Below are 23,961 nucleotides of genomic sequence, written 5' to 3'. Positions count from 1 at the left end.
GCACGTGGATTCGAGTTCCGAGTTCATCAAATTTGCAACTCGTTTTTTTAAGGCAACAATCATGGCAGAAAACAAGCACATCCAATGTAAAATTTTCAGCATAATTTATACGTATAAATCCCGGTAAATTGTGGCCACAGCGCACTATATAAAAAGACACAGAGTGGCTAAGGAAAACAATTGACCGCGGGCTTTAGAGCTGTATCACTGAAAGATGTCAGTTGCGTGTCTCGCCCTCGTACTGCTGTGTGCTATTTGGACCTGCGTTGCTTTGACCTGTGAGTATAATGTTTTTGTAGAGGGCGTTCCCTGAGCCTCAATACAGCGTAGTTATTGAGACACTTGTTGCATCAATTGTGTTTTCTAGCAGGTGCTGACATCACTGAGGTGTTCCCCAGAGAGGGAGAAGATGCCACCCTAACGTTTGCTCTGGATTCCCCGGTGGACCTGACAGATGAGGCGTTTGACTTGAAGAAAGGGAAGCAGGAGGTGTTCTTCTATATACAGGGCAAGGACTACAACAACGGCCGGGAGGGACAAGACCCCCATTATGTGGGCAGGGTGCACCTTCTCCCAGGGGGGCTGCAGGCCGGTAACGCCTCTGTGGTCCTGTCCGGTGTGACCCAGGCGGACAGTGGAGTGTATAAGTTCGTAATTCTTACGAAACTGACCAAAAGTTACGGAGATATTCTGCTGACTGTAGGTGAGTGATTGGTCCGTTTTTTTTAAGTCTCTCGCTCTCAGCTCTCACCTACAGCACCTTAAGTTTAATTTGACCGTAAGGGTTCTTTGTCTTTGTACCACACGGACGAGGGCTGGTTCAAGTCCTGGGCAGGGGGGTAGGTGTTGAGTCAGAGTCCAGGTGGGTCAGGGCCGGGGCAGGGGGGTAGGTCTCGTGTTAGGGCCGGGGAAGAGGGGTAGGTCTTGGGTCAGAGTCCTGGGCAGAGGGGTAGATATTGGGTCAGGGTCCAGGTGGGTCCAGCCCGGGGCAGAGGGGTAGGTCTCGTGTTAGGGCCGGGGCAGAGGGGTAGGTCTCGTGTTAGGGCCTGGGCAGAGGGGTAGGTGTTGGGTCAGGGTCCAGGTGGGTCGGCTGGTACACCGGGCTTCAGAAATCGTATTTTCCGAAGCCACAAGATGGCAGAACTTAAATAAGTTTAGTTCGACTCTTAGTTTGGTCAGTATGCTACACATGGTTGTGCACTTATTGTAGGTTTTACGTTGTGTACGTCCTGGCACTTAAAGGTTGTATCAGCGATGTTGGGCGACGTCACTTCTGTTGGTATTTGAAGCAAGATCCCAAACAAACAGAGCCCGCTCACCCCTCCCTTCCGCGTTTCGTGCTTCCAGTAAAACCTATCATGAACGCAGCGCAAAACCAGCGGGTTGTGAGGAAAGATCAGATGAATGTGACCATTTATGTTCTGGCGTAGAATCGCTGATACAACTTTTAATGTACGCACTTATTGAATGTTTTATGTCCTCGCACTTAAAAAACGTTCTTAGCATTGTGTAGCATCTTATCCTAGCTACCTTTGTTGCGCACGGGGAATGGGTTAACCTAACGATTGTGAGTGCTTGGCACTCGATTCTATGAACATCCCTACTGTACCACTGATAGATTGTTGTTTCTCTTTATCCTGACAAATGTACTTACTGTAAGTCGCTTTGGATAAAAGCGTCTGCTCAACGCCCTCAATTTAAACGACTTAACGCCCTCCTGCCCACAGTGGTGAAGTCTCTGTTGAGTGTGGAGGTGGTAGAGGCTCCCCCATCCTCCGGCTGGATGCGGCTGTCCTGCGTCTCCAGAGGAGGCCAGCCCCAGCCCAGCGGTCTGGAGTGGCAGACCCCCAACGGAACTGTGATCCCTGCAGAAGAAGCACCGCCGGCCGCCTCCTCAGACAGCGACGGCCGCTACTCCATCAGTCAGACGGTGAAGGTGACCGAGCCAGGCAGCTACACCTGTCTGGCCCGGCAGCAAGGCGTCCACCCTGCGGTCAGAGACACCATCCAAGTGTTTGGTGAGTGTTTCCAGTCAGCTGTTTTGATGGGACTGTTGAGCACAGAAACATGTTAATGGTCCTGAGAATAACACTCTCCTCTCTCCCCTCTCCTATGGTTCAGGCCATTGGTTGACCGGCGATCATGAAGAGGTCCTCGGGAATGGTACATGGAAGGCCATAGGTGTTTCTTTTATTATTGTTTTTGTTCTCTTGATTTTATCATTTGGAGTTAATATTTACCAATTTACCAAAACTAAAAACTGTAGGAATGGTCATGGTCAACAAGCAGAACCTGATTCTGATAGTTTGGATCGAAGCGGTGCCTATTTGTCCTGTCCCCGTCGTGATGCTGCTGTACAGCTGAACGTACCGTCTTTCGGTTGAGCAACGGACACTTTGGTCATCTGAAGGTGTGCATTTGTATCGCAAAAGTTTACTTTTGATACAACATTTCTACGAGAGAGCAGTTATTTATATTAGTTATGGAACATGGAAACAACCTCAAATGGCTGTTTCAGGTTATGGGTTCCTCAGGAGCATCTCTTCATGGTGCTCCACCTAGATCACTCAGGTCCTCTGGCACTGGCCTCTTAGTTACCTATGGCCCCCCCCCTCTGGAACAGCCTGCCAGAGGAGCTGAGTACGTCACAATCTGTTAACACATTTAAAGGTCCCATGGCATGAACATTTTTCTAACATTAACATGAGTTCCCCTAGCCTGCCTATGGTGCCCCAGTATCTAGAAATGGCGTTAGGTGTAAAACGAGCACTAGGTATTCTGCTCCGCCTATTGAAAAATGAAAACTCAGACGCTCAGATTTTGGCCCCATATGTCTTCATAAGGGGCCAAGTTACCTCCCCTTTCTCTGCCTTGCCCGCCCAGAAAATTTGGCCCGCCAATGAGAGCTATGACCGACACAATAATGTCTATATTGCACACATCCTCCATGATGTAAACACTGTGTATTTTGAGTATCTGTAATTTAAGTATATGCATGATACTTGGATTTTTGTAATTTTTATAAATAGTGCACATTTTACTTTTTATAGTACTTTTATCGTCTAACATTTGATATGTATAGATATTTTGTATTTAACGTTTTACACTTATTATATTATATATTATACTATATACCTGACCTTTTTACTTATTTAATAATGCTATTTACTTTATGGTTCACCTGCTTTTGCAATGCAAATGTTTATTTCTCATGCCAATAAAGCTTTCTTTTTATTGGAATTTGAGAGACACGAGTCTTACATTCCTGCAACCACAGCTCGTCACTCGCTGTTATACCATCATCACTGCCACACAAGTTATGGTAGACAGACAGCTGAGCGTTGGAACTCGCACTTTATTACTGCGCTGAAACACCTCCGGCCCTCCGCAGGCAGGCAGACGCACACACACACACACACACACACACACACACACACACACACACACACACACGTGGAAGCTTATTAAACCCCATCTTAAGCGTTACAATACACAGATCACCGACAAAGAAACCCTAGGAACTTAATTAATTAAGAAATACACTTGCACATTCACTCACACACACTAAAGTGTTGCACAAAGTCCATCGATTTTCGTTTTTACTTACTTTCTTGTGTTTGGCTCAGTCTGTCTGTCCGTCAATCTTTCTGATGCGAGAGTGAGAGTGAGCGAGGGAGATAAAGAGAGGTTGAGCAAGAGTGAGAGACACACAGACACACACACACACACTCGTCGGAGAGGTGTCAGGAGGAGGGGATGGGAGGTGAATCACAGAACAAGGACTGATCAGCCCCCTGGTTCTGTTCCACAGACTCTCAGTGTTCTGCTAGGACCTTGTGACGCTCCTAACACCTGCACCTGTCAGCCAATCAGAGAGGAGGGATGCGCTGCCTGGATTAGGAGAGAGGGAGAGGGAGAGCGTATACACACCACCACACAGGCCTTCCAGCACAGTGGTAGGCCTACAGTGTACATTGAGGTCTTAAAATACCCTTTGTGACCCCCGGAAGTAAGAGACAAACCTCCACCCAAAGGTTTTTATTGGGATCACTGTCATGAATTAAGACGCATGATAGTTCTGTGGTCACGACATGGCCTGGTGGTGTTGTGGATTAAACCCCACACTCTAAGACTTTAACAAAATACGTTTGAAAGATAAAGACTTTATTATCACTGGCACAGAAGTTATAACCAAACCTGAGTTGGTTTGACAAATAAATGTTGTCAGCAACCTGGTCCCCCACAGAGCGTTATGTGTGCAACCTGTTGTCAGGTTGCAAGTCGCCCCATCCTAGACCTGTTGGGTCCCGGGATTCAACATTCGGAAACCCCGGTGACTCATGCCCGCTCCGCCGCTAGCCACGCCCATTGGGAGACACTAGTGAAGAGCGTTGTCGAGTGTGTTAGAACTTTATCACTGAACTCTATCACTGAAAGATGTCTGTTGCGTGTCTCCCCCTCGGCCTGTGGGCTCTTTGGACCTGCGTTGTGTTGACCTGTGAGTATCCTTTTAATTTAACATATAGTTTGTGTTGCGTCTTCTCCGCTCCGTCCCCCACTCGGATGGGTCGGAAATCTCTCTCAGTTGGTGTTGGCGCAGCTCAGGAGGTAGAGGGGGTTGGCTGGTAACGACCGAAGGTTGCTAGCTCGATCCCCAGCTCCTCCTAACTGAGTGTTGAGGTGTCCTTGAGCAAGACTCCTCACCCCGACTGCTCACGATGAGCTGGCTGTCACCTTGCATGTCTAGTAGCCTAGAAACCCTAGTCAAGCGTGGTACTCTTGAATGCAGCCCGCGATTGGTCCAGTCCCCTAATTAAAGGCCCACTATGCAACTTTTTTAGCCAAAATTACATTAAGTATGCAGGTTGAGAGTTATGCTGATGGTTCTGCATCCATTTCTGGGTCGATTGGTGGGTGTGTCATTTACCCATGTCGCCTCTCCAGTGAAAAAGCGCATATGCAACTTGCTCTGTTCGGACCGACACAATCCGGATGTGACGCAACGGAAGTATCCTCGAAAATGTAGTCAGATTGTAGTTTCGAAAATGCTTTACGGCACAGACACACACCCAAACATGGCACCGGCTAGATATAAACAGCCAGTTGCGAGGCAATTGTTGCATTCATCATGGATCAATCGACTAATGGTACGGCCACACCAACCGCGTTACTCGCGTTGGATAACGCGAGTAACGCGCCTAACCTTAATCATTGTGTGTCACAAAAATGGTTCAACGCGCCCAACGCGCCTGTGGCTGCGCTAGAATCCGAGGTAGGAAACCCAAACGCCGCCGTGTTTGGGTGCATGATAGAGTTTAGATCGGGTTAGATTAAATAATCTCGGATATAAATAACGATCTCATCTCATCGTCATCCGTTTACCCGGGGTCGGGTCGCGGGGGGAGCAGCTCAAGCAGGGGGCTCCAGACTTCCCTTTCCCGGGCCACAATGACCAGTTCTGACGGGGGGATCCCGAGGCATTCCCAGGCCAGTGTTGAGATATAATCTATCCACCTAGTCCAGGGTCTTCCCCGAGGTCTCCACCTAGTCCAGGGTCTTCCCCGAGGTCTCTTCCCCACTGGACGTGCCTGAAACACCTCCCAATGGAGGCGCCCAGTGGGCATCCTTGCCAGATGCCCGAACCACCTCAGCTGACTCCTTTCTAAGTAAAGGAGCAGCGGCTCTAATCCGAGTTCCTCACGGATGACTGAGCTTCTCACCCTATCCCGAGACGCCAGCCACCCTTCTGAGAAAACTCATCTCGGCCGCTTGTACCCGCGATCTCGTCCTTTCGGCCATCACCCAACCCTCATGACCATAGGTGAGGATAGGAACGAAGATCGACCGGTAGATCGAGAGCTTTGCCTTGCGGCTCAGCTCTCTTTTCGTAACAACGGTGCGGTAAAGCGAACGCAATACCGCCCCCGCTGCTCCGATTCTCCGGCCAATCTCACGCTCCATAGTACCCTCACTCGAGAACAAGACCCCGAGGTACTTGAACTCCTTCACTTGGGCTAAGGACTCATAAATAACGATAATCGGGTTAAATAACTTCACATGGTGTGTCTGGTGTGTTTCCAGCATTCGTAGTGTTGATCAGCAGAGAAATAGTCCGCCAAGACGTTGAGGTTGCTTAGCAACCAGAGACTCTGTCCATGCAAGTGAACGGAGCGTTCACTCTTCGTCATAACTATCAAACCAAACATCCTTCACATTCACCGAGCGAACATTATGAAAGTAAAATGCACATTTCTCGCTAAAAATGTTTCCATAAACGCATTTAATGGCGTAACTATGTTACTGTTTCCACCCCCAGAATAAAGAAAGATGTCGGCCGTATGCTTCTGTGCAAGGGTCACTACTCTCTGTCGGTGATGTTGGGTCAAGCTCCACGCTGATTGGCTATCGTGGCTAAGCGTCACGCGTTGGAGCGTTGAAAGTTCTGAACTCCGGGCGTTGGTGCTTTACGGCACAGACCCCCAAACGCGGAACCGGCTCGATATAAACACAAGTAACTAAGGGATTGTTATATTCATCATAGATCAGCCGACTAAAAAGAGACAGAGAAACCCAATGTCGGAGGAACAGAAGAAGAGAAAAGGGAGACTGACCGACAGAGAGGCCAGACACGAGTAAACGTTGAGCAAGCTTTTCAGGAATAGCGTGAACTTAAAGAAAAAGAAGACTGCAAATCAGATGCCGACTCGGCCGTGTTGCTTTTGAAATTGAAAGTACCTTTGGGTGAACTTTGTCTTCGTGGTATTCCTGATGTTGATAGTCTCTGTACAAATGTGTTTGCTCAACCATCTTGTTGTGAGCCCTGTAAAAATTGTTTTCTCGACCGTTTTGTTGTGAGCCCTGTATGTTTCTAGCTTGCTTGGTTGCAACCATATAAACACCTTTGTTTCCATGGGTGTTTTGCTGTTCGTCCGTCTCGTCCCCCAGATACAGACTGAATCCCCGAATCCAGGTTCTTGTTTATTCAGATTATTATGTTGGCCAAACCTCTTACACTGATTGTTCTGTTCAACCTAAGATATAACAATTATAATCTAGGATATACATTCTCCCCGTCAACTATAAAAAAGGATGGATTTATGTTTATTGCAATACAAATACACCTTTTTAAAAATGTATAACCTTGCCTACACTTTATGAACATCTACTTCGGGCATGGCTCCACGCATTCGCCGGCTTCTTTGAAAACAAATGCACATGGCTCGCGTAGAAGTGCATGGGGAAGGGTCGTCAACGAGTTGTTACGACAGTGTTGTGAAATATCTACTACGAAACTGTAGGGGGCGCTGTGTAGAGAAATGTGCGTGCCAAAACCAAGAAAACAGCCAAGAAATGCCCGAAGTTGCATAGTGGGCCTTTAATGATGCAGACATGATCCAAACAATAACCACTTTTGACGTTATATGTTGCGTTACCGTGAATGTTGATATGTATTAACCCTAATATTGATTTAATAATGGCACTTGAGGACAAACATCGGTATAGAGTGACGTTCAAAACTAGTTATCATAAGGGCCAATACAGGTACCACGCACAACTACGTTAAAGGAGTGAAATGATAAAGAGATATAGAGATAAATAGTCGCCACATCTCTTTGCCAGACACGGGGGTCCGTTGACGAAAGTACCAGCCTGTCGGAATTCAACTCAATCCCCACTGCTTTAGTTCAACTCACATCCGACCTCTCTGTTTATTTATGTTATTCAAAATCCTACCAAGTATTAAACACAGGAAATTCATGTGCATAGGCGACTGCTATATTGTGCCGTTATTGTACAGACATTCCAGATTCAGTGAGTGCAAATGACTTGATACTGTCTACAACATGATAACCTGCACAGAGATTGAATTAACAATTTATACTACTTGATATGGCCATCACTCGCATCACATCAAAAGTGAAATATTATTTTATATATTATATACACCTGAGCAATTACACCAGCAATGCAGGTAACTTCAAACGGTTCACAAGAGCCTACACTACATCAGTATTTTTGATTGCCTACACGATATTTACTAAGTAAAATAAACATACCGAAGTCGTTACAAAATGCCAATGACTCTGAATAATAACTCATATTTATCTGGTACAATATCTAGCCTACATCTAACCACTCTGATCATGTTCCCTACCTCCAGGCTCCACTAGAGAGCATGAAACGGTCATCAATGACAAGGAGCGGATGAAATACATCATCACTCACTGCCCGCTTCGCGCTCAGAAGGGAACATCAGTTCTCTTCATCGTGGTTAGAGTAACCGATCACTTTCGTACGATATTTCTCAAGTCAAAAACTATAGAAATGATCCCTGAAAGTATGATCTTAGTGTTGACACGGGCGCGGACGGGCACCAATTCATGGGGTAGTCCTTCTCACTGGTGGTTGTGAGGTAGAACTTTCACAGTGTTTCAGCTTATGTAAAATTAACGGATGGCACTGATACAAATCTTAGTTTATTGAAACTAAACTCTGGGGTTAATGATGCAGACATGATCCAAACAATAACCACTTTTGACGTTATATATTGCGTTACCGTGAATTTGGATGTGTATTAACCCTAATATTGATTTAATAATGGCACATGAGGACAAACATCGGTATAGAGTGACGTTCAAAACTAGTTATCATAAGGGCCAATACAGGTACCACGCACAACTACGTTAAAGGAGTGATATGATAAAGAGATATTAGAGATAAATAGTCGCCACATCTCTTTGCCAGACACGGGGGTCCGTTGACGAAAGTACCGCCCCGCCTGTCGGAATTCAACTCAATCCCCACTGCTTTAGTTCAACTCACATCCGACCTCTCAGTTTATTTATGTTATTCAAAATCCTACCAAGTATTAAACACAGGAAATTCATGTGCATAGGCTACTGCTATATTGTGCCGTTATTGTACAGACATTCCAGATTCAGTGAGTGCAAATGACTTGATACTGTCTACAACATGATAACCTGCACAGAGATTGAATTAACAATTTATACTACTTGATATGGCCATCACTCGCATCACATCAAAAGTGAAATATTATTTTATATATTATATACACCTGAGCAATTACACCAGCAATGCAGGTAACTTCAAACGGTTTACAAGAGCCTACACTACATCAGTATTTTTGATTGCCTACATGATATTTACTAAGTAAAATAAACATACCGAAGTCGTAACAAAATGCCAACGACTCTGAATATTAACTAATATTTATCTGGTACAATATCTAGCCTACATCTAACCACTCTGATCATGTTCCCTACCTCCAGGCTCCACTAGAGAGCATGGATCGGTCATCAATGACAGGGAGCGGATGAAATGCATCATCACTCACTGCCCGCTTCGCGCTCAGAAGGGAACATCAGTTCTCTTCATCGTGGTTAGAGTTACCGATCACTTTCGTACGATATTTCTCAAGTCAAAGACCATAGAAATAATCCCTGAAAGCATGATCTTAGTGTTGAAACGGGCGCGGACGGGCACCAATTCATGGGGTAGTCCTTCTCACTGGTGGTTGTGAGGTAGAACTTTCACAATGTTTCAGCTCATGTAAAAATAACGGATGGCACTGATACAAATCTTAGTTTATTGAAACTAAACTCTGGCGTTAATGATGCAGACATGATCCAAACAATAACCACTTTTGACGTTATATGTTGCGTTACCGTGAATTTTGATATGTATTAACCCTAATATTGATTTAATAATGGCACATGAGGACAAACATCGGTATAGAGTGACGTTCAAAACTAGTTATCATAAGGGCCAATACAGGTACCACGCACAACTACGTTAAAGGAGTGATATGATAAAGAGATATTAGAGATAAATAGTCGCCACATCTCTTTGCCAGACACGGGGGTCAGTTGACGAAAGTACCACCCCGCCTGTCGGAATTCAACTCAATCCCCACTGCTTTAGTTCAACTCACATCCGACCTCTCTGTTTATTTATGTTATTCAAAATCCTACCAAGTATTAAACACAGGAAATTCATGTGCATAGGCTACTGCTATATTGTGCCGTTATTGTACAGACATTCCAGATTCAGTGAGTGCAAATGACTTGATACTGTCTACAACATGATAACCTGCACAGAGATTGAATTAACAATTTATACTACTTGATATGGCCATCACTCGCATCACATCAAAAGTGAAATATTATTTTATATATTATATACACCTGAGCAATTACACCAGCAATGCAGGTAACTTCAAACGGTTTACAAGAGCCTACACTACATCAGTATTTTTGGTTGCCTACACGATATTTACTAAGTAAAATAAACATACCGAAGTCGTAACAAAATGCCAACGACTCTGAATAATAACTAATATTTATCTGGTACAATATCTAGCCTACATCTAACCACTCTGATCATGTTCCCTACCTCCAGGCTCCACTAGAGAGCATGGATCGGTCATCAATGACAAGGAGCGGATGAAATGCATCATCACTCACTGCCCGCTTCGCGCTCAGAAGGGAACATCAGTTCTCTTCATCGTGGTTAGAGTAACCGATCACTTTCGTACGATATTTCTCAAGTCAAAGACTATAGAAATGATCCCAGAAAGTATGATCTTAGAGTTGAAACGGGCGCGGACGGGCACCAATTCATGGGGTAGTCCTTCTCACTGATGGTTGTGAGGTAGAACTTTCACAATGTTTCAGCTCATGTAAAAATAACGGATGGCACTGATACAAATCTTAGTTTATTGAAACTAAACTCTGGCGTTAATGATGCAGACATGATCCAAACAATAACCACTTTTGACGTTATATGTTGCGTTACCGTGAATGTTGATATGTATTAACCCTAATATTGATTTAATAATGGCACATGAGGACAAACATCGGTATAGAGTGACGTTCAAAACTAGTTATCATAAGGGCCAATACAGGTACCACGCACAACTACGTTAAAGGAGTGATATGATAAAGAGATATAGAGATAAATAGTCGCCACATCTCTTTGCGAGACACGGGGGTCCGTTGACGAAAGTACCACCCCGCCTGTCGGAATTCAACTCAATCCCCACTGCTTTAGTTCAACTCACATCCGACCTCTCTGTTTATTTATGTTATTCAAAATCCTACCAAGTATTAAACACAGGAAATTCATGTGCATAGGCTACTGCTATATTGTGCCGTTATTGTACAGACATTCCAGATTCAGTGAGTGCAAATGACTTGATACTGTCTACAACATGATAACCTGCACAGAGATTGAATTAACAATTTATACTACTTGATATGGCCATCACTCGCATCACATCAAAAGTGAAATATTATTTTATATATTATATACACCTGAGCAATTACACCAGCAATGCAGGTAACTTCAAACGGTTTACAAGAGCCTACACTACATCAGTATTTTTGATTGCCTACACGATATTTACTAAGTAAAATAAACATACCGAAGTCGTAACAAAATGCCAACGACTCTGAATAATAACTAACATTTATCTTGTACAATATCTAGCCTACATCTAACCACTCTGATCATGTTCCCTACCTCCAGGCTCCACTAGAGAGCATGGAACGGTCATCAATGACAAGGAGCGGATGAATTGCATCATCACTCACTGCCAGCTTCGCGCTCAGAAGGGAACATCAGTTCTCTTCATCGTGGTTAGAGTAACCGATCACTTTCGTACGATATTTCTCAAGACAAAGACTATAGAAATGATCCCAGAAAGTATGATCTTAGTGTCGAAACGGGCGCGGACGGGCACCAATTCATGGGGTAGTCCTTCTCACGGGTGGTTGTGAGGTAGAACTTTCACAATGTTTCAGCTCATGTAAAAATAACGGATGGCACCGATACAAATCTTAGTTTATTGAAACTAAACTCTGGCGTTAATGATGCACACATGATCCAAACAATAACCACTTTTGACGTTACATGTTGCGTTACCGTGAATGTTGATATGTATTAACCCTAATATTGATTTAATAATGGCACATGAGGACAAACATCGGTATAGAGTGACGTTCAAAACTAGTTATCATAAGGGCCAATACAGGTACCACGCACAACTACGTTAAAGGAGTGATATGATAAAGAGATATAGAGATAAATAGTCGCCACATCTCTTTGCCAGACACGGGGGTCCGTTGACGAAAGTACCACCCCGCCTGTCGGAATTCAACTCAATCCCCACTGCTTTAGTTCAACTCACATCCGACCTCTCTGTTTATTTATGTTATTCAAAATCCTACCAAGTATTAAACACAGAAAATTCATGTGCATAGGGTACTGCTATATTGTGCCATTATTGTACAGACATTCCAGATTCAGTGAGTGCAAATGACTTGATACTGTCTAGAACATGATAACCTGCACAGAGATTGAATTAACAATTTATACTACTTGATATGGCCATCACTCGCATCACATCAAAAGTGAAATATTATTTTATATATTATATACACCTGAGCAATTACACCAGCAATGCAGGTAACTTCAAACGGTTTACAAGAGCCTACACTACATCAGTATTTTTGATTGCCTACACGATATTTACTAAGTAAAATAAACATACCGAAGTCGTAACAAAATGCCAACGACTCTGAATAATAACTAATATTTATCTGGTACAATTTCAAGCCTACATCTAACCACTCTGATCATGTTCCCTACCTCCAGGCTCCACTAGAGAGCATGAAACGGTCATCAATGACAAGGAGCGGATGAAATACATCATCACTCACTGCCCGCTTCGCGCTCAGAAGGGAACATCAGTTCTCTTCATCATGGTTAGAGTAACCGATCACTTTCGTACGATATTTCTCAAGTCAAAAACTATAGAAATGATGCCTGAAAGTATGATCTTAGTGTTGAAACGGGCGCGGACGGGCACCAATTCATGGGGTAATCCTTCTCACTGGTGGTTGTGAGGTAGAACTTTCACAATGTTTCAGCTCATGTAAAAATAACGGATGGCACTGATACAAATCTTAGTTTATTGAAACTAAACTCTGGCGTTAATGATGCAGACATGATCCAAACAATAACCACTTTTGACGTTATATGTTGCGTTACCGTGAATGTTGATATGTATTAACCCTAATATTGATTTAATAATGGCACATGAGGACAAACATCGGTATAGAGTGATGTTCAAAACTAGTTATCATAAGGGCCAATACAGGTACCACGCACAACTACGTTAAAGGAGTGATATGATAAAGAGATATAGAGATAAATAGTCGCCACATCTCTTTGCGAGACACGGGGGTCCGGTGACGAAAGTACCACCCCGCCTGTCGGAATTCAACTCAATCCCCACTGCTTTAGTTCAACTCACATCCGACCTCTCTGTTTATTTATGTTATTCAAAATCCTACCAAGTATTAAACACAGGAAATTCATGTGCATAGGCTACTGCTATATTGTGCCGTTATTGTACAGACATTCCAGATTCAGTGAGTGCAAATGACTTGATACTGTCTACAACATGATAACCTGCACAGAGATTGAATTAACAATTTATACTACTTGATATGGCCATCACTCGCATCACATCAAAAGTGAAATATTATTTTATATATTATATACACCTGAGCAATTACACCAGCAATGCAGGTAACTTCAAACGGTTTACAAGAGCCTACACTACATCAGTATTTTTGATTGCCTACATGATATTTACTAAGTAAAATAAACATACCGAAGTCGTAACAAAATGCCAACGACTCTGAATATTAACTAATATTTATCTGGTACAATATCTAGCCTACATCTAACCACTCTGATCATGTTCCCTACCTCCAGGCTCCACTAGAGAGCATGGAACGGTCATCAATGACAAGGAGCGGATGAAATGCATCATCACTCACTGCCCGCTTCGCGCTCAGAAGGGAACATCAGTTCTCTTCATCGTGGTTAGAGTAACCGATCACTTTCGTACGATATTTCTCAAGTCAAAGACTATAGAAATGATCCCTGAAAGTATGATCTTAGTGTTGAAACGGGCGCGGACGGGCACCAATTCATGGGGTAGTCCTTCTCACTGGTGGTTGTGAGGTAGAACTTTCACAATGTTTCAGCTCATGTAAAAATAACGGATGGCACTGATACAAATCTTAGTTTATTGAAACTAAACTCTGGCGTTAATGATGCAGACATGATCCAAACAATAACCACTTTTGACGTTATATGTTGCGTTACCGTGAATGTTGATATGTATTAACCCTAATATTGATTTAATAATGGCACTTGAGGACAAACATCGGTATAGAGTGACGTTCAAAACTAGTTATCATAAGGGCCAATACAGGTACCACGCACAACTACGTTAAAGGAGTGATATGATAAAGAGATATAGAGATAAATAGTCGCCACATCTCTTTGCCAGACACGGGGGTCCGTTGACGAAAGTACCACCCCGCCTGTCGGAATTCAACTCAATCCCCACTGCTTTAGTTCAACTCACATCCGACCTCTCTGTTTATTTATGTTATTCAAAATCCTACCAAGTATTAAACACAGGAAATTCATGTGCATAGGCTACTGCTATATTGTGCCGTTATTGTACAGACATTCCAGATTCAGTGAGTGCAAATGACTTGATACTGTCTACAACATGATAACCTGCACAGAGATTGAATTAACATTTTATACTACTTGATATGGCCATCACTCTCATCACATCAAAAGTGAAATATTATTTTATATATTATATACACCTGAGCAATTACACCAGCAATGCAGGTAACTTCAAACGGTTTACAAGAGCCTACACTACATCAGTATTTTTGATTGCCTACACGATATTTACAAAGTAAAATAAACATACCGAAGTCGTAACAAAATGCCAACGACTCTGAATAATAACTAATATTTATCTGGTACAATTTCAAGCCTACATCTAACCACTCTGATCATGTTCCCTACCTCCAGGCTCCACTAGAGAGCATGGAACGGTCATCAATGACAAGGAGCGGATGAAATGCATCATCACTCACTGCCCGCTTCGCGCTCAGAAGGGAACATCAGTTCTCTTCATCGTGGTTAAAGTAACCGATCACTTTCGTACGATATTTCTCAAGTCAAAGACTATAGAAATGATCCCTGAAAGTATGGTCTTGATGGTGAAAGGGGCGCGGACGGGCACCAATTCATGGGGTAGTCCTTCTCACTGGTGGTTGTGAGGTAGAACTTTCACAATGTTTCAGCTCATGTAAAAATAACGGATGGCACTGATACAAATCTTAGTTTATTGAAACTAAACTCTGGCGTTAATGATGCAGACATGATCCAAACAATAACCACATTTGACGTTATATGTTGCGTCACCGTGAATGTTGATGTGTATTAACCCTAATATTGATTTAATAATGGCACATGAGGACAAACATCGGTATAGAGTGACGTTCAAAACTAGTTATCATAAGGGCCAATACAGGTACCACGCACAACTACGTTAAAGGAGTGATATGATAAAGAGATATAGAGATAAATAGTCGCCACATCGCTTTGCCAGACACGGGGGTCCGTTGACGAAAGTACCACCCCGCCTGTCGGAATTCAACTCAATCCCCACTGCTTTAGTTCAACTCACATCCGACCTCTCTGTTTATTTATGTTACTCAAAATCCTACCAAGTATTAAACACAGGAAATTCATGTGCATAGGCTACTGCTATATTGTGCCGTTATTGTACAGACATTCCAGATTCAGTGAGTGCAAATGACTTGATACTGTCTACAACATGATAACCTGCACAGAGATTGAATTAACAATTTATACTACTTGATATGGCCATCACTCGCATCACATCAAAAGTGAAATATTATTTTATATATTATATACACCTGAGCAATTACACCAGCAATGCAGGGAACTTCAAACGGTTTACAAGAGCCTACACTACATCAGTATTTTTGATTGCCTACACGATATTTACTCAGTAAAATAAACATACCGACGACGTAACAAAATGCCAACGACTCTGAATAATAACTAATAGTTAACTGGTACATTATCTAGCCGTCATCTAACCACTCCGATCATGTTCCCTACCTCCAGGCTCCACTAGAGAGCATGGAACGGTCATCAATGACAAGGAGCGGATGAAATGCATCATCACTCACTGCCCGCTTCGCGCTCAGAAGGGAACATCAGTTCTCTTCATCGTGGTTAGAGTAACCGATCACTTTCGTACGATATTTCTCAAGTCAAAGACTATGGAAATGATCCCTGAAAGTATGATCTTACTGTTGAAACGGGCGCGGACGGGCACCAATTCATGGGGTAGTCCTTCTCACTGGTGGTTGTGAGGTAGAACTTTCACAATGTTTCAGCTCATGTAAAAATAACGGATGGCACTGATACAAATCTTAGTTTATTGAAGCTAAACTCTGGCGTTAATGATGCAGACATGATCCAAACAATAACCACATTTGACGTTATATGTTGCGTTACCGTGAATGTTGATATGTATTAACCCTAATATTGATTTAATAATGGCACATGAGGACAAACATCGGTATAGAGTGACGTTCAAAACTAGTTATCATAAGGGCCAATACAGGTACCACGCACAACTACGTTAAAGGAGTGATATGATAAAGAGATATAGAGATAAATAGTCGCCACATCGCTTTGCCAGACACGGGGGTCCGTTGACGAAAGTACCACCCCGCCTGTCGGAATTCAACTCAATCCCCACTGCTTTAGTTCAACTCACATCCGACCTCTCTGTTTATTTATGTTATTCAAAATCCTACCAAGTATTAAACACAGGAAATTCATGTGCATAGGCTACTGCTATATTGTGCCGTTATTGTACAGACATTCCAGATTCAGTGAGTGCAAATGACTTGATACTGTCGACAACATGATAACCTGCACAGAGATTGAATTAACAATTCATACTACTTGATATGGCCATCACTCGCATCGCATCAAAAGTGAAATATTATTTTATATATTATATACACCTGAGCAATTACACCAGCAATGCAGGTAACTTCAAACGGTTTACAAGAGCCCACACTACATCAGTATTTTTGATTGCCTACACAATTTTTACTAAGTAAAATAAACATATTGACGACGTAACAAAAAGCCAACGACTCAGAATAATAACTAATAGTGATGTTGTACAATATCTAGCCTACATCTAACCACTCTGATCATGTTCCCTACCTCCAGGCTCCACTAGAGAGCATGGAACAGTCATCAATGACAAGGAGCGGATGAAATGCATCATCACTCACTGCCCGCTTCGCGCTCAGCAGGGAACATCAGTTCTCTTCATCGTGGTTAGAGTAACCGATCACTTTCGTACGATATTTCTCAAGTCAAAGACTATAGAAATGATCCCTGAAAGTATGATCCTAGTGGTAAAACGGGCGCGGACGGGCACCAATTCATGGGGTAGTCCTTCTCACTGGTGGTTGTGAGGTAGAACTTTCACAATGTTTCAGCTCATGTAAAAATAACGGATGGCACTGATACAAATCTTAGTTTATTGAAACTAAACTCTGGCGTTAATGATGCAGACATGATCCAAACAATAACCACATTTGACGTTATATGTTGCGTTACCGTGAATGTTGATATGTATTAACTAGAGCTGTCAGTTAAACGCGTTATTAACGGCGTTAACGCAAACCAAATTTAACGGCGTTAAATTTTTTATCGCGCGAATAACGCAATTATTTTATAAAAAAAATAATAATAATAAATAAATTTCTTTGGCTCAAAACAAAGAAGCAGTAGCCTGACTGATATTTGTTCAAATGACATTTGTTCAAAGCAGTCGTTTAATTGCACTATAGGCTCTTTTTTTGTATCGTCCTGTTTTGATCAGTGTATATGCCAATGTTGTTATCAATAAAAAATCATTTGCACAAGGCAAGCCGATGCACTTCACCATGTTGTTAGGAGAATTAAAATGAGAAGAATTATGGGACAAAAAAATCAAGGATATTTAGCATAGAAAAATAATTTGCGATTAATCGCGATTAATTAGAGTTAACTATGACATTAATGCGATTAATCACGATTAAATATTTTAATCGCTTGACAGCTCTAGTATTAACCCTAATATTGATTTAATAATGGCACATGAGGACAAACATCGGTATAGAGTGACGTTCAAAACTAGTTATCATAAGGGCCAATACAGGTACCACGCACAACTACGTTAAAGGAGTGATATGATAAAGAGATATAGAGATAAATAGTCGCCACATCGCTTTGCCAGACACGGGGGTCCGTTGACGAAAGTACCACCCCGCCTGTCGGAATTCAACTCAATCCCCACTGCTTTAGTTCAACTCACATCCGACCTCTCTGTTTATTTATGTTATTCAAAATCCTACCAAGTATTAAACACAGGAAATTCATGTGCATAGGCTACTGCTATATTGTGCCGTTATTGTACAAACATTCCAGATTCAGTGAGTGCAAATGACTTGATACTATCTACAACATGATAACCTACACAGAGATTGAATTAACAATCTATGCTACTTGATATGGCCATCACTCGCATCACATCAAAAGTGAAATATTATTTTATATATTATATACACCTGAGCAATTACACCAGCAATGCAGGTAACTTCAAACGGTTTACAAGAGCCCACACTACATCAGTATTTTTGATTGCCTACACAATTTTTACCAAGTAAAATAAACATACTGACGAAGTAACAAAATGCCAACGACTCAGAATAATAACTAATAGTGATGTTGTACAATATCTAGCCTACATCTAACCACTCTGATCATGTTCCCTACCTCCAGGCTCCACTAGAGAACATGGAACGGTCATCAATGACAAGGAGCGGATGAAATGCATCAACACTCACTGCCCGCTTCTCGCTCAGCAGGGAACATCAGTTCTCTTCATCGTGGTTAGAGTAACCGATCACTTTCGTACGATATTTCTCAAGTCAAAGACTATAGAAATGATCCCTGAAAGTATGATCTTAGTGTTGAAACGGGCGCGGACGGGCACCAATTCATGGGGTAGTCCTTCTCACTGGTGGTTGTGAGGTAGAACTTTCACAATGTTTCAGCTCATGTAAAAATAACGGATGGCACTGATACAAATCTTAGTTTATTGAAACTAAACTCTGGCGTTAATGATGCAGACATGATCCAAACAATAACCACATTTGACGTTATATGTTGCGTTACCGTGAATGTTGATATGTATTAACCCTAATATTGATTTAATAATGGCACATGAGGACAAACATCGGTATAGATTGACGTTCAAAACTAGTTATGAGGGCCAATACAGGTACCAAGCACAACTACGTTAAAGGAGTGATATGATAAAGAGATATAGAGATAAATAGTCGCCACATCTCTTTGCGAGACACGGGGGTCCGTTGACGAAAGTACCACCCCGCCTGTCGGAATTCAACTCAATCCCCACTGCTTTAGTTCAACTCACATCCGACCTCTCTGTTTATTTATGTTATTCAAAATCCTACCAAGTATTAAACACAGGAAATTCATGTGCATAGGCTACTGTTATATTGTGCCGTTATTGTACAGACATTCCAGATTCAGTGAGTGCAAATGACTTGATACTGTCTACAACATGATAACCTGCACAGAGTTTGAATTAACAATTTATACTACTTGATATGGCCATCACTCGCATCACATCAAAAGTGAAATATTATTTTATATATTATATACACCTGAGCAATTACACCAGCAATGCAGGTAACTTCAAACGGTTTACAAGAGCCCACACTACATCAGTATTTTTGATTGCCTACACAACTTTTACTAAGTAAAATAAACATACTGACGACGTAACAAAATGCCAACGACTCAGAATAATAACTAATAGTGATCTTGTACAATATCTAGCCTACATCTAACCACTCTGATCATGTTCCCTACCTCCAGGCTCCACTAGAGAGCATGGAACGGTCATCAATGACAAGGAGCGGATGAAATGCATCATCACTCACTGCCCGCTTCGCGCTCAGCAGGGAACATCAGTTCTCTTCATCGTGGTTAGAGTAACCGATCACGTTCGTACGATATTTCTCAAGTCAAAGACTATAGAAATAATCCCTGAAAGTATGCTCTTAGTGTTAAAACGGGCGCGGACGGGCACCAATTCATGGGGTAGTCCTTCTCACTGGTGGTTGTGAGGTAGAACTTTCACAATGTTTCAGCTCATGTAAAAATGACGGATGGCACTGATACAAATCTTAGTTTATTGAAACTAAACTCTGGCGTTAATGATGCAGACATGATCCAAACAATAACCACTTTTAACGTTATATGTTGCGTTACCGTGAATGTTGATATGTATTAACCCTAATATTGATTTAATAATGGCACATGAGGACAAACATCGGTATAGAGTGACGTTCAAAACTAGTTATCATGAGGGCCAATACAGGTACCAAGCACAACTACGTTAAAGGAGTGATATGATAAAGAGATATAGAGATAAATAGTCGCCACATCTCTTTGCGAGACACGGGGGTCCGTTGACGAAAGTACCACCCCGCCTGTCGGAATTCAACTCAATCCCCACTGCTTTAGTTCAACTCACATCCGACCTCTCTGTTTATTTATGTTATTCAAAATCCTACCAAGTATAAAACACAGGAAATTCTTGTGCATAGGCTACTGCTATATTGTGCCGTTATTGTACAGACATTCCAGATTCAGTGAGTGCAAATGACTTGATACTGTCTACAACATGATAACCTGCACAGAGATTGAATTAACAATTTATACTACTTGATATGGCCATCACTCGCATCACATCAAAAGTGAAATATTATTTTATATATTATATACACCTGAGCAATTACACCAGCAATGCAGGTATCTTCAAACGGTTTACAAGAGCCCACACTACATCAGTATTTTTGATTGCATACACAATTTTTACTAAGTAAAATAAACATACTGACGACGTAACAAAATGCCAACGACTCAGAATAATAACTAATAGTGATCTTGTACAATATCTAGCCTACATCTAACCACTCTGATCATGTTCCCTACCTCCGGGCTCCACTAGAGAACATGGAACGGTCATCAATAGCCGCGTTTACATGGACACATCTATGCCGCATAGATTTCTATGCGGCATAGAAAATGGTCATGTATACGCCTCATTCGGAATACAATTATCTGTGCGGCATAGATTCTATGCTGCATAGAATAGGTGGTGTAGCCCGTTTTAAATCGCCATGTATACACTTATTCCGCATAGATTGGGGTTTAACTTAGAGCCGCCGCAGTAGTTCGCAATTGGTCCACTGAGCTCCGTCGGTAAAGCACACCGAACTTCACCGCTGTCAAGGAAAGTGGATTTATTGCCTCATTCACGTCTTTGTTATCACTCCGTTAAAGTAGTCCGGTAAGCGTGTCCGGTTGCTAAGAGCCGGGACATGGGTGTTTATTAATGACGTGTTCGCGTATCGTATAGTGTCCGCGCGCGTCCGAGATAACTGTAAATTAGTAGGCTACTAGTACGTTTGCAGTCTAACGTTAAAATAATTCTTAATTTAGAGAGATGGCAGCTGTGGTAGTTCGTAATTGGACCTTCGAGGAGACAAATGTCCTCTTCGAAATTCTCAAGGAACAAGATATCTTCCGAAGGATGGACCAGAGAAAGGTTCGACATAGCGACCTTTTAAAAGATGTGCATCAAAAGTTTAAGGATGTGGGCTATAGTCGCTCAATTGAGCAGATGAAAAACCGTTGGAAAGTTTTGAAGGCATCCTACCACAAGGCCAAACAGGCAGTTGACAGGAGTGGTGCGGCTCCAACCAATTTCCCATTCTTCGAAAAAATGAACAGTTTCATCTGAGGGCGGCCAATATTCAACGTGGAGGAAAATGGAGTTGATATTGGTTTTAGAAGGGACGAGGACGTGAATGTAACATCATCTGGTAAGTTGTCACCGTTGTTATAAGGTTTAGGATAAATTCATGGGTACCCATGACTTATTGCTTGCTTTTTAGCGATGGTTTGAGGTTGGCTGATAATACATGAGAGTAGCCTACTTAATGTTATTTCAAGTAGGCGATCACATACATCCCATGTTAGTTCTTAACACGTAGGCCTATGTATTCTGTGGTAGATGATGATGATAGTGACGGCAATGACGCTGTTGGCAACGCTCTGGAGTCAATAGCAGAGGAGACCTCCAACGTTGCCCTTCCTGCTTCAAAAAAAAAGAGTAAGCCACTGCCTCGGTAGAAAAATAATAAGCCTGTTAAATGTGGGGTTTAGATAAAGTTGACATTGTGAGCTAGGCTACGAGTCATCTGCTTTGTCCCATTGTCTTCAACATCATACCTGATATAGGCCTGTATGGTTAATAGACAAATCATGGGGTAGCCTATTTAAAAAGAAAACAATAATAATTTCCAAAACCTTATTTCACTCTTTTTGTAGGAAAACAGGCATCTGGTTATGGCCGATTTCTCCAAAGCTGGACGGATGAACAAAAGGCTGCAATGGACAGAATGGAGCGTACACAGAGGCTGAATGAAGAGCGTGAAGAGAGGGCCATGTCCCGATTTTTAGAAGAAAGTGCTCGTTCAACCGAGCGTTTGGCAGGGCAGATATTTGCGGGCCTCAGGTCATTGCTTCCACAACCAACTCACCAGGCTCCAAAATTCAGCCCAATTTATGCCCACCAGTCTTATCCACACACCTACAACTACCCACTGGATAGGCCTAGATCGAACGAAAGTGCGACACATGATTCAGATCAGTCAAGGACCCACCAGTCTTATTCACCACCCTATAGCTACACACAGAGTAGGCCTAGATCAAGTGAAAGTGCCACACATGATTCAGATCAGTCAAGTGCCCACCAGTCTTATTCACCCCTCTATAGCTACACACAGAGTAGGCCTAGATCAAGTGAAAGTGCCACACATGATTCAGATCAGTCAAGTGCCCACCAGTCTTATTCACCCCTCTATAGCTACACGCAGAGTAGGCCTAGATCAAGTGAAAGTGCCACACATGATTCAGATCCAGCAAGTGCCCACCGGTCTTATTCACCCCTCTATAGCTACACGCAGAGTAGGCCTAGATCCAGAGGCGGACAGAGTACACAGCTTCCTTACTTGAGTAAAAGTACAGATACCCCTTGCTAAATTTTACTCAAGTACAAGTAAAAGTACTACAGTCAGATGTCTACTTAAGTAAAAGTACTGAAGTACTTGTTTTTAAAAGTACTTGAGTATCAAGAGTACAAGAGTATGTTTTCTAAATATTGCATTACTACTGCCACAGTGCTTACATTTATGTATAGAAACGTCCTACATGGAGTTATGAAAAATGTTAACACCTTGGAGAATGTAAAAGGAATTAAAAGTAAAATCAAGTAATTTTCATCTTTTTACCATGGCAATAGCACAATAGTATACAGTATAACAGTATACTCAAGAACATAAAAACAATTGCTCAGCTTAAATAAATATGCAATATCAGAAAAGAAAATTCAGCTAACAATTCTATGTATGTGTGAGTTTCTCCGTTTTTTTATCAATCAAATCAATAATCGTCTCTCATCTAATTCTGACCATGGAGTTGGCTTTGGCGGAAAGCAAAGGTGATTGCTGATAGGCTGAAGGCTGTCCTAATCAGTTTGAGAGGGAATCACGTTTGAGAGGGAAACAACAAATTTAGGGTTTCCGTGATTTTTCTTTTCTCCTTTTATTTTTTATTTTTCAGAAGGAGTAACGGGTACTCACGGTTATGGATAGAAATGTAACGGAGTAAAGAGTACAATATTTGCCTCTCAAATGTACTTGAGTAAAGTCATGAGTACTCCCAAAAAATGATACTCGAGTAAAGTACAGATCCCTCAAAATTGTACTTAAGTACTGTACTCAAGTAAATGTACTCCGTTACTGTCCGGCTCTGCCTAGATCCAATGAAAGTGCCACACATGATTCAGATCCA

The 23,961-nt window shown here is 42.2% G+C and overlaps 1 protein-coding gene and 11 non-coding genes across 12 annotated transcripts; 1 reads left to right on the top strand and 11 right to left on the bottom strand.

Annotated features, from left to right (window-relative positions):
• Positions 1-61: 61 nt before the first annotated feature.
• On the top strand, positions 62-3,240 carry LOC115557114 (uncharacterized). The gene is made up of 4 exons (XM_030374704.1): positions 62-86; positions 371-703; positions 1,728-2,018; positions 2,122-3,240. Exons 1-4 carry the CDS (start codon positions 62-64, stop codon positions 2,382-2,384), a joined length of 912 nt encoding a protein of 303 aa, XP_030230564.1. The 3' UTR covers positions 2,385-3,240.
• Positions 3,241-8,132: 4,892 nt separating this feature from the next.
• LOC115539458 (small nucleolar RNA U3) lies at positions 8,133-8,348 on the bottom strand. Its single transcript, XR_003975916.1, has one exon. It is a non-coding gene; the product is annotated as a small nucleolar RNA U3 (small nucleolar RNA).
• A 913-nt stretch (positions 8,349-9,261) lies between these two features.
• LOC115539453 (small nucleolar RNA U3) lies at positions 9,262-9,477 on the bottom strand. Its single transcript, XR_003975911.1, has one exon. It is a non-coding gene; the product is annotated as a small nucleolar RNA U3 (small nucleolar RNA).
• Positions 9,478-10,390: 913 nt separating this feature from the next.
• On the bottom strand, positions 10,391-10,606 carry LOC115539516 (small nucleolar RNA U3). Its single transcript, XR_003975963.1, has one exon. It is a non-coding gene; the product is annotated as a small nucleolar RNA U3 (small nucleolar RNA).
• A 912-nt stretch (positions 10,607-11,518) lies between these two features.
• Positions 11,519-11,734, bottom strand: LOC115539492 (small nucleolar RNA U3). Its single transcript, XR_003975942.1, has one exon. It is a non-coding gene; the product is annotated as a small nucleolar RNA U3 (small nucleolar RNA).
• A 912-nt stretch (positions 11,735-12,646) lies between these two features.
• On the bottom strand, positions 12,647-12,862 carry LOC115539518 (small nucleolar RNA U3). Its single transcript, XR_003975965.1, has one exon. It is a non-coding gene; the product is annotated as a small nucleolar RNA U3 (small nucleolar RNA).
• A 912-nt stretch (positions 12,863-13,774) lies between these two features.
• Positions 13,775-13,990, bottom strand: LOC115539495 (small nucleolar RNA U3). The gene has a single exon (XR_003975945.1). It is a non-coding gene; the product is annotated as a small nucleolar RNA U3 (small nucleolar RNA).
• Positions 13,991-14,902: 912 nt separating this feature from the next.
• Positions 14,903-15,118, bottom strand: LOC115539447 (small nucleolar RNA U3). Its single transcript, XR_003975905.1, has one exon. It is a non-coding gene; the product is annotated as a small nucleolar RNA U3 (small nucleolar RNA).
• Positions 15,119-16,030: 912 nt separating this feature from the next.
• Positions 16,031-16,246, bottom strand: LOC115539515 (small nucleolar RNA U3). The gene has a single exon (XR_003975962.1). It is a non-coding gene; the product is annotated as a small nucleolar RNA U3 (small nucleolar RNA).
• Positions 16,247-17,158: 912 nt separating this feature from the next.
• Positions 17,159-17,374, bottom strand: LOC115539510 (small nucleolar RNA U3). The gene has a single exon (XR_003975958.1). It is a non-coding gene; the product is annotated as a small nucleolar RNA U3 (small nucleolar RNA).
• Positions 17,375-18,760: 1,386 nt separating this feature from the next.
• On the bottom strand, positions 18,761-18,976 carry LOC115539500 (small nucleolar RNA U3). Its single transcript, XR_003975949.1, has one exon. It is a non-coding gene; the product is annotated as a small nucleolar RNA U3 (small nucleolar RNA).
• Positions 18,977-19,885: 909 nt separating this feature from the next.
• LOC115539513 (small nucleolar RNA U3) lies at positions 19,886-20,101 on the bottom strand. The gene has a single exon (XR_003975960.1). It is a non-coding gene; the product is annotated as a small nucleolar RNA U3 (small nucleolar RNA).
• Between the last annotated feature and the right edge of the window lie 3,860 nt (positions 20,102-23,961).

The sequence above is a fragment of the Gadus morhua genome, chromosome 2, assembly GCF_902167405.1.
Source record: "Gadus morhua chromosome 2, gadMor3.0, whole genome shotgun sequence".
NCBI lineage: Eukaryota > Metazoa > Chordata > Actinopteri > Gadiformes > Gadidae > Gadus > Gadus morhua.
This window is presented reverse-complemented; position numbering and strand designations above follow the sequence as displayed.

What these genes read in the sequence shown, in the direction of transcription:
- LOC115557114 (XM_030374704.1), top strand. Translation starts at nt 62, where the DNA reads ATGGCAGAAAACAAGCACATCCAAT. An exon ending in AGAAAACAAGCACATCCAAT is followed by an intron (nt 87 to 370) that starts GTAAAATTTTCA and finishes GTTTTCTAGCAG; the next exon opens with GTGCTGACATCACTGAGGTG. An exon ending in AGATATTCTGCTGACTGTAG is followed by an intron (nt 704 to 1,727) that starts GTGAGTGATTGG and finishes TCCTGCCCACAG; the next exon opens with TGGTGAAGTCTCTGTTGAGT.